At 38.2% G+C, this 10,736-nt stretch overlaps 1 protein-coding gene across 2 annotated transcripts; it reads right to left on the bottom strand.

The window, feature by feature from the left end:
- Nucleotides 1–1,225: 1,225 nt before the first annotated feature.
- Nucleotides 1,226–9,357, bottom strand: LOC120236736 (hyaluronidase-1-like). Of its 2 annotated transcripts, none has more exons than XM_039239693.1 (4): nt 9,216–9,357; nt 7,319–8,270; nt 3,418–3,507; nt 1,226–1,722 (listed from the first exon to the last, which is right to left on the bottom strand). In XM_039239693.1, the coding sequence occupies exons 2-4, from the start codon at nt 8,237–8,239 to the stop codon at nt 1,276–1,278; spliced, it is 1,458 nt and encodes a 485-aa protein (XP_039095624.1). In that variant the 5' UTR covers nt 8,240–8,270; nt 9,216–9,357; the 3' UTR covers nt 1,226–1,275. The 2 variants fall into 2 exon arrangements, with proteins under 2 accessions (XP_039095624.1, XP_039095625.1); XM_039239694.1 differs by having other exon boundaries at nt 3,418–3,503; nt 7,567–8,270.
- Nucleotides 9,358–10,736: the final 1,379 nt, after the last annotated feature.

The raw sequence follows: 10,736 nt of genomic DNA, 5'->3' as shown, positions 1-10,736 counted from the left end.
TACTAAACCACCAAATATTAAATCAAAGAATTTCCTATATGAAATTTATGGGAATCTAATAGGGCTTACCTTCTGATAAGAATGATAGCCAAATCAATTACTAAGAGCCCCAGTGACACTTCTCATGAAATTGAACCCTGCAGTATTCAGTATAGATTCCCTCTTGCACTAGGACTTACTATCCTGGGGTCACTGGAATTATTTAGAAATTCCTAATCCCTGGAGCACAAATAGCTAGAATATAATGGTTGCCTTCTTTAGCTCCCATGTTACTGTGTGCTCCACATCCCATATGCCCTTATTACAAAGTTTCCAATGGGTTATAAATTATTGGAGTTCTCAAGAACATTGTAGCAATACCGATCTAATCCTAGAGGTACTCTTATTTATTTTTTAAGGGTGTATTTATTTTTTAATGTAGGTACTATATCTTATTTGACTGGCTTTCCTCCAGAAATTTCTCTTTAATTATTTAAGGGGAAAAAAAAGGAAGTACTTTTGTTTAGACTCTTAGCTCAAATAAAGTTATTTAATGACCTGTCTCTCCACTCCCTCTGCTTTTCTTCCTGCATCAATCACACTGGCCTTCCTGGTGTCCTGAAATACTCCCAATCTGCTCCCATTTAAAGGTTTTGTTGTTGTTGTTGTTGTTTAACTTTTATTTATTTTTGAGAGAGAGAGAGAGAGAGAAAGAGAGAGCAGGGGAGGGGCAGAGAGAGAGAGACAAAGGATCCCAAGCAGAGTCTGTGCTGACAGCACAGAGCCCAACAGGGCGTGAGATCTTGACCTTCGACGAAGTCAGATGCTTAACTGATTGAGTCAGCCAAGCGCCTCGAAAGGTTTTTGCCTTTGCTCATCTCTATTCTGCATCCCAAGGGTGCTCTTCTCAGATATATTTGCCACCTGCTTCTCCTGACTTTAGGCCATAGCATTAGGGGCTTATTTGTCTACCCAAAATACAATTTTCCATGTTCCCTTACCCTAATCCCTTCACCCTGCTTTACTATTTTCCATGGCACCTACCACCATTTGATATATATGTATTTATTGTTTACTTATTGCTCAATTTCTCACAAGAATCTAAGCTCCCCGAAGGCAGGAACTTTTGTGTGTTCACGTCTTTATCATGAGTGCCTAGCATGAAGTTAGCATCCAGTAAATAATTACTCTATCAAGGAATGGAACCAATGATCACTTAAAAATTTTTTTTTACTTTAAAGCCAATAAATATTTAGAAGTAGATTAAAGGGGGTGAAAAGCAGCATTTTCTACTCTTCAGTTTTTCAAGGAAAAATTGACATTGCAATAAGGGGTAACAAAATTTAACAGAATAATGATAAAGCTCATGCTGAGAAATACTGAAAAATTAACATTAGTCAGAGGAGCCTTATTCTTCTCTCTCAAGAGATCTGAAGGGTGTTGCTGGCAGGATTCCCCACGCCAGCCGTAATAGCAGTGACACACAAACCCCTTCTTCATGACCTTTATTGTCTTCAGTTTGTCAGTTGGAGAAATGATGAACCTGAAACTCTTGTTTAGAATATATTTCTTAGCGCTGCTTTCAGGCATATGCAGATAGGCGGAGGACTCAGGTGTTTTTCGGACACATCTTCCGTTATTGTTACATAGGCTTTGACTGCAGAATTTGGCTGCAGATGTCACATTAACAGCATAATGGCCCAAAGGCCCTTGGATAGCTTTTTGCACAGATAAGCAGGCCTCCTGTAAGAAAACAGAGATCTCTTTGGATCACTCTCAAAATGTGATTTTATGACATGGATGGTATTAATACATGAAGTGTTGTACTTGGTAAGGCTGAGGAGGAAGATCATCACCATTAATATGGCATGGTTATTTTAAATTTAACTATAATTGTGAAATATCTTCAACACTGGTACTTAATAGATGTAACATTGCGGGTCAGACTTTGCTAAGACTGCATATAGCCATACTCTCTCTGGATACTCTCACCCCATCTCCTTGCGTTAAATAGAACTCCCACATGTGTATCTCCCGGACTTTATCCCTGAGCCAATTGCACACCCACCTACCTATGTGACATCCCCACCTGCATGTCTCACAAGCTCTTCAAACGTAACACATTATAATCTGATCTCCTGATCCTCTTCCCAGATGGCATCTCTGGCAGCCTTTCCTATCTGAGCATATGCCAGCCTCCGCTTTCCACTGCCTGAGGAACTAAGCCTTGGGGGTGCAACATGGGGGTTCTCGAACCAAGCCCCAGCTAAAGAGCCAGTTGCTTGGGAAGAACTTCAACTGCTTGGCAGTTGCTTGGGAAGAACTTCAAAAGGCAAAAATAATTATAAATGCCCCAAATAAATAAAACTTATACTGCCCACTTTGTCTCCTTTCCAACCCAGTCTCAAACACCCATCTTTAAACAAAATGAACAAAGAAATTTCCCCCTCCTCCTTTTCCCCATACCTAAGACTTAAGCTTGGGTTATGGGGAAGAAGGGCAGGAAATGTTAACACACATAATAGTATGCAGCATGTACTTGGCATGTACATGTGAGACGTATACTATTATTTCCCCCATTTTAAAGATGAAGAAACCCTAGAGCCAATGACTTGCTCAAGGTCACATGGGTAATAAGTGACAAAAATGGAGCGCTGGACCCCAAATGGCCCAACTTCAGGCCTCTTGCTCTTAACAGCTCCATTGTCCTGACTCATTCCATGCGAAATGGTGTTGGCTGTTTTTATATTTTAGAGACTGGGTGTTCTATTACCTGAGAACGAGACTACTTGTTAATACCTGGAAGTGAGAAAAGGCTGTGGTTCAGAATGTTCACTCAGGCAATGCGACAGGGAACAACATGTGAAAAGTCAGTTGTGAAAAACAATAGTTATTTTGTGTGTGCATTACTAGCAAGAATAGATTGTTAAAAAAGTACATGTATGTTTTCCTCCCAGGAGCATTTCTATCATGGATAATTAGGCAATAAAGAATCATTTTTAGAAAATCTATCCTTCTTAGTGTGGAAGAAAAAATATTCATTTTTTAAACTTAGTATTTATATTTTTCTCACATAAAAACTGTATCATTGCATCTACTGATCCCTGCAGAGTTGGTTTTGTTTCAGTATCTTTTTTTTAAGATGGAGAAACTGAGACTTAGAGAGGTGAATTAATTTGCCTAAGATTATACTTCTAGAACGTAAAAATGGAATTCTCCTTTAGGGCTGCCTGATTCAAAAACATGTATTCTTTCCACACTACTACTAACCACGGTGGCCGGTACCCAGTAGGTGTTCAAACAATGTTCATTCCTATACCCTTTGAACTTCATTAAAGTCATCTGAGCAGTTAACCATTTGGCTCTAATGTGAAAAAGTAAAATAAAAAACAATATCTAGAAAATGTTCAAGATGCTGACTGAGAAATCACTGCTTACCTTTGAATCCGAGTATTCATATCCTCCCCACAGTATTATTCCCGCTGCCCCCAGTGCAGCAGTCTCACCAATTGTATGTACTAAATCTTCCTAGAAAAGAGAAGTATCACAAGTAGTTTCTGCCAAACTAAATTTAGTCATTGACATTTCAGTGATAAGACTCAACCCATCAATTGTGGTAAAAAAAAAAAAATCGATAATTTTATCCTTGTTTCTTTTTTTTTTTAATTTTTTTAATTTATTTCTAGGAGAGAGAGAGAGAGAGAGAGACAGCGTGAGCAAGGGAGGGTCAGAGACAGAGGGAGTCACAGATTGAAACAGGCTCCAGGCTCTGAGCTGGCAGTCAGCACAGAGCCCGACACGGGGCTCGAACCCACGAACCGCGAGATCATGACCTAAGCGAAAGTCGGACGCTTAACCGACTAAGCCACCCAGGCGCCCCATGTTATCTTTATTTCTAAAACAAGGGACTGTAGAGCATTATTAGAAAAAGCAATTCTCCTTGAACACTTACTTTTATTTGATAAATATTTATGTGTTCCAGACAATATACTAGACCCTGAGAATATAAAAATGAAATAGATTCTAGTTCTTGTCCTCAAGGGAGCACTTCAGTGTGATGGTTGAAACAGACATAAAAACAAGTAATTATAATTTGCTGGAACTCTTAACTTTGATATTATACTACCTCTAGCCACTAAACAATAATAATTTAAAAAAAAGAACAAAGTTTGCTGTGATTAAAAAAATCAAGTAATTATAGTATAGCAAAGTTCCAATTTTAGTATACTAGTATAGCAAAGTTCCATATTGGCCTACTAGACATATAGATTAGAGGGTCTGCTTAACACTACATGGAAGAGTCTAGAAAAGCTTTCTTCAGGAGGTGAGATTTCGGATATGTCTTTCAAAATGAGTACAAATTCATAAGACAGATGAGAGAGCAGAATTTCGTGTACATCAGGAAGAATAAGGGCAGAGGTTCACATGGAGAAAAGAAACGCAGTCCACCCAGAGAACTGCAAGTGACTCCTCTGGTAAAGCACTGGGATCAGGGAAGAAGTGAGGGCATCTGAACCTTTGTATATAAATAGGATCCAAACACAAAGAGTCTTTTATGCTATTTTAAATTATTAGGACTTAACTTCAAAAAAAGGTTTAGTACTGCAAAGTCACAAATTTGCAACTTTGATGTTTTTTGGCTGTCACATAGCACATGTATTGGAAGAGAAAGGCAAGATGATAGCAAGGGCCCCAATTAGGTGATGATGGACACTGCTCAATGAGAAACAATGAGGGTCTCCACAAAGGCAATATCAGTCCTTGTAAAGCAGAGGGGCAGACTGAAGAGTGATATGGAAGTTAAGATGAATACCTATTGGATAATGAAAAGAGAAGGGAGTTTGACTCTCAAGCTGGGTGACTAAGTAGATTATAATTCACTGAGACAAAAAGTGGAAGAGGTTATGTTTATGTTTATAGACTAAGAGCAAAGGAGCAGGGAATAAGGGAGGATGAAACAGAGAGATGATGCATGAAAGACCTTGCATTCTTTCCTTCCCTCCAAGGTGTGGAGAACCAGAGACCCAGTGTAAAGCCACAGTGTTCAAAAACAAGGTTGAGAAAGCGACCACGCCACAGCAAAGTTCCCCTGCATTACAGGAAATCTCCAGCAACACTGTGCTTGTGTTCCACCATTTGTCTAGGTAATACAAGAAGAAGGCAAAGCATCCTTCTATTATACTAGCTGGTATCGCATTCCTTAAATATAAATCAAGTCGTTCACTTAAATTGTGAAACTTCTGAAAGAAAATAATAAGCAGAGCTGGTATTTTAAATTATTTCTTTGAAAGGTTATGTTATTTAGACAATAGGTAAGAAAGATCCATCTCATTTGTTGATATGTGAAGGCAACAGGATAGTATTAAAATGCTTCAATATAGGGGTACCTTGTGTGGCTCATTCAGCTGAGTGCCCAACTCTTGATTTTGGCTCAGATCATGATCCCACCGTGGTGGGACTGAGCCGTGCTTAAGATTCTCTCTCTCCCCCCAACTGCCCCCTTCTATAGTTTTTGGTGAGTCATGTATGTGGTCTATTGATTTTGAAGTAGAGCTCAGAGGTGATACTTAGCCCATAATTTATGGCAGATGTCTAATGGTACAAAAAATGGGACAGTTATGAAAAAGACTTTTATTAAAATGTGGCTCATCTCATTCCCTCACTTTCTATCAAGAGAAACTATCTCACCGTATCGACTATTATTAGTTTCTACTGTTATTATTATTAATAACATATCATGTCTGGCACATTGTAGCCACTCAATAAATAATTTTGGAATGAATAAATATAACCTACTCTTTTTCCCAAAAGGATTTGAGAGAATGACATGATGCGAAAGATCTGTTACTTGAGGAATATCTTATCAAGAAGACTTTGCTAAGTATGACTGATATCTGCAAATACCTGAAGACCCGACTTCTCAAAGAAGAATCTGATTTATTCTAGATTACACCAGAAGGTAGAATTAGACTTAGTGGTATGAATTATCCAGGGGCAGAGTAGACTCAACATGTTCAAGAACTTTCTGGGAATTAACATTGTCCCGGAATGGCAATTTTTCTCCTGGAATAGGGAGAGCCCCATCAAAAAGTGCTGACACAGAGGCCAGATAAGAAAGAATCCATGTTTGGGTGAGAGGTGGATTAAATACCTCTGAGATCTTCCAACTTTTTGTCAAGATGCTAAGATTCTTTTCCCCCTAAACATATTGAATAAACAACCCATTACTGAGTAATCCTAAATGATAGAAATATCAAGTCTAATCAACAGCGTTTGGGTCAGTAGATTTTATTCTGAAATATTTGAGGAAGACTTGATACTGCTTTTAAATGTCCTCGTCTCAAACATAAGTGGTCGAATAAGGTGAGTTGTGTATTGTCTATCCAATGGTTGGGTACTGGAATCAAAGACATGTGGGCTCACAGGTATAGATGGAGATTTAAGGGTTTTCTTATCTAGCCATCCACCCAGTGACTGAATCCCTACAAAAGTGTCCTATCTAATGACAATCTAGCTAAAGCTTGAACCCTTCCAAGTGTCTGCAAACTCATTATCTTCCAAACAAGCTCATTGCCACCTCTTTGTGCTTCCTACTTTGTGTTATTTCTAAGGAAATGCCTGTTTACATCAACCACTTGTAATGCTTTGATATTAGCCACTAGATCACATTGTGATCACATACTCTTAAATATACAATCAATAGAATCTATGTTATTTTCAATTACCTTAATTAAGACATAAAAATGAAATATAACAAAAACTATAATTAATGCTTTTCCCAAGCTTTATTCTGTATGTTTTAGATTTGCAAAATTGCTGCTACTCTTTTACATTAAAAAACTGATTCTGAAATTTCTCCAGGGTTAAAAATAATCTGTTACATCATTTAACTCAAGCTTGACAACTATTTTACAGGAAAACCCTGAAAATGCTAAGCTGATAAGAGTCATCATCTAAAAACTAAGTAAACATCTTGGGCACCTGGGTAGCTCAGCTGATTAAGCATCAGACTTTGGCTCAGATCACTCTGATCATGATTTCGCAGTTAGTGAGCTTGAGCCCCACATCGGCTCTCTGCTATCAGCGTAGAGCCTGCTTTGGATCCTCTGTCTTCCTCTCTCTGCTCCCCTGCCTCCCTCAAAAGTAAGTAAACATTTGAAAATAAATAAGTAAATAAATAAAAAACTAAGTAAACATCTAATTGTAAATGATATTGTTTCAGAATTGTGTCCTATTATTAAGGGAAAATAATTACCCTAAAACATTTTTTTCACAGATTTTATATAGTCTTTGTACTAATTTTCCATTTTTCAGGTGAGTGACTATGCTTTTTTCTTACCTGTGACAAAGCTTCAATACTATGCAAATAAAACGGTCTGGAAAAAATAAAAACTGGCAAAATATAGTCATGCCTAGCCATTTCAGCAATCCTCATGGCTTCCCTAACTCGATAATGAACAAATTTCAAAACATTTAAACTTGACTTCAATATTTCATCCAAATATATTGAAGTATAAAGTGCTGTGCTTTTTTCCCACAGCCACTGGAGTTGGTCATTGCGGGAAGTTTCATCATTTGGGCATTTACCTGTGTAGATCTGTGGGTTTATCCTATAATCATAATTGTAGCAGTCTGGGTAGAGATAAAAGCCCCATAAACACTTTGGTCTCATTTCTAAAGCCAATGTGAGAGTGGTGTTCATAAAACTCTTTCCAGCACTTTCGAATTCCTGTTGGGCAACTGTTTTCACTTTCATTTCTGACCAATCAGGATGTCGGCTTCTCGTGAAGGCTAAGGAGTGGTTTTTATATATTATTCTATTGCCCCAATTTCTATCCCATTGGGGTTTCCAGCGTTCCCAGTCAATGACAACAAGACCTTCTGACCTCCACCAAGACACCACTTTTGCAATGTCATCAGCTGTCTTCTTGAGATGTCTAGAAAGACTCATATTCTGTGGTATCCCTCCATTAAAGGGTTTTCCATCTTGAGAGAAATAAGGATAATACCCTAGTTCATTTGGATAAAATATGGAAATTGTTGACCCCCTCTGAGTCTCTGCAGGATTTGCAATAATATTAAATAATGGGAGATTCAAATCCACGTTGAAGAAATGTTGACACTGCATCGTTGGGGCAGCCCACAACATGTTGAAAGGTTGGTTCTTGATCACTGGAGGCAGTACCGGTTTGAGGGCTGAATGAGTGAACTTGATCCAGGGCCACAGCACTCCCAGCCATGCCATCCACGGGTTACACATGGCTTGTGGTTTGCACCATCACAGCAGTCTCCTTAAAAACAGGAAGAGGAAAAAAATGAGACACAATGGAGTCAAATGTCCCTTTGGTTTGCACTACACAGGGAGCAGCAAATGAAGTAAACTCATGGTGGTGCTCATGCTGTTTTCCAGTGGTAGAACAACTTTTTAAAAGATTTATAGGGTTTATTGATATCTGGGATTAACTTACAGTTTCATTTGAACTAAGGGAAAAAAATGAGGCTTTTAAAAAAATTTATTTATTTATTTATTTTTAAATTTTTTTTAGAAATGTATTTCTGAGAAAGAGAGAGAATGGGTATGAGAGCAGGGGAGGGTCAGAGAGAGAGGGGGAGACACAGAATCTGAAATAGGCTCCACGCTCTGACTGTCAGCACAGAGCCCAACGCAGGGCTCGAACCCACTAACTGTGAGATCATGACCTGAGCCAAAGTCGGATACTTAACCGACTGAGCCACCCAGGCTCCCTGAAGCTTTTTTTTTTTTTTTTTTTTTTTAAACACTAGAATGTGAAACAATATTCAATGAATAAAAACTAAAGTAAAAGTTTTCACACAAATTCTCAGGTATGCCAGCTCTACCTGCTAGACGTTCTGGCTTTAATTTCCTATTATTCTGACAACATTGATCTACGCCATCCTGTACAGACATAAATTTGGTTGTAAGGGGAACTAGGAGTGGATTGCCATATCTCCTTATTGATTACTGGAAAAGTGACCAAGAACATGCCCTGTTGAAAATTAACAAACATTGGTATTTTAACAAATATTAACTGGAATAAAAAGAAATAACAAATGATACCAGCAGGAAGCAATACCTTGCTTGCTTTTTGAAATGCACTGGCCTCAAAGTCATGTCAGTCCATTTGTTTATCTGTAGGTTTTGTTTTGTTTATAAAAGATAGCAATCACCCTTGGAATTAGCACAGGCTAAAATAGAAAACATACATGGCATTTACCTGCTGTTGATTATGGATCCAGTGCTGTCTTCCTTCAGGTAGATAAATAAACCTAAAAACCTATTAGTTCTTCAACTTTATGGTTTTTCTCTTGAAGAAATTGGACTGTATTTTCGCCAGTTAAATCCCAAATGAAAGTTGGCTCTTTAAACCCCTTCTAAATAGTCAGTTGACCAAAAACTGCCAAAGAATCTTTCCAGAATGCAAGGATTGCCTAATAAAGGATGTATTCCGGCCAATGAGATGTCATTCTGCAAGCAGCAGAGTTGAAGATATATATCAAAGTTATTTTATCATGTACATATTCTTTATATAAAGGAACCACAGATTTTTCTCTGATGTAATTAAACTCGGTATCTTTTTGAGAGTCATACATTACTTCTTGTGTGGTTCTTGCTGTCTTTATTTAATATATTAAATGCAAGAAATGCTACAAACCAAAATCATATGTCACTTCTTACAAAATAGCGCCCTAAGATTGTTAAGACTTTGGCAATATCTTGGTCCCCAGTATGCATTATATCATGAACTTCTACTACAGTAACAAAAGGAACAGTGTGAATTTTTAAATACAATTAATTCTTTTTTCATGATGCTTACTGAGATTTTATTCCATTTTCTAGCCATTTTTATTATTCAGAATGTAAAACTAGATCTAAACTTCCTGACATACATATATACATTTATACATACACATACATGCATACATACACTCTGGCTTTTGTTCAGCAAATCGGCAGGAGCACTGACAACACAGCCTCCATCTTTGACCCTCCATCTTGTTCATGCCTACACAATGAGCTCCCTTGGGGCTACGTGTTCCAAGGTCCATGGATGTTCATGTAAGCCCTGACTGGCATGTGGAAGACTTGCTCTGATCTCCCCTAAAGTGGTGCACAGAAGGCTCCACGTTAGGGAATCAGTAGAGAGCCTATCTGTGCCACTTTAGATGACTACCTTTTGATCTCACCACCATGCCCCTCCCTCTATAAAAGCCTTGGATTAAGGTCTGGACTAGGTGGAGAACAGCCACATGGCTGCCTGGATCATTTGTATAATCTAGGGGATTTTCTTGATTGCAGATTTTAAGTGACAGAGGACATAAGGGACAAGTTGGCCGGGTCAGAGAGTGATGTGAATTTGGCTCTATTAGAAGGTACAGAGAGGAAAATACAAGTGATCAAAATAAGCCAGGAGCTGGGGTTTTATGCATTAAAGGCGTGATAGGGTGAGTTCTGATGGACTCTTAAAGGGAAGTAAATAATCTGTTTTAATGATTACCTACTTGTCATTGGGTATCTTTGATTCTTGCAGTGAGAAGTATTAGGGGGACAGGGCATCATTTTGCCAATAACATTCAGAGTTCTGTGGGCCTCTTTTTCAATTCTGCCAAGAACTGTGTCAAAGGTGAGAAAGATGTGGTTTTACTATGCTTTTTTATACATTTTCTTCCACTGAAATGTGAATTTATTCAGATGGTTCTAAATATAGGGGTGTGTGTGTGTGTGTGTGTGTGTGTGC

This window comes from Hyaena hyaena, unplaced genomic scaffold (assembly GCF_003009895.1).
Source record: "Hyaena hyaena isolate Hyena2069 unplaced genomic scaffold, ASM300989v1 scaffold_161, whole genome shotgun sequence".
NCBI classification, from domain to species: Eukaryota; Metazoa; Chordata; class Mammalia; order Carnivora; family Hyaenidae; genus Hyaena; species Hyaena hyaena.
Note: the sequence above shows the minus strand (reverse complement) of the source record. Positions and strands in the feature narration are given on the sequence as shown.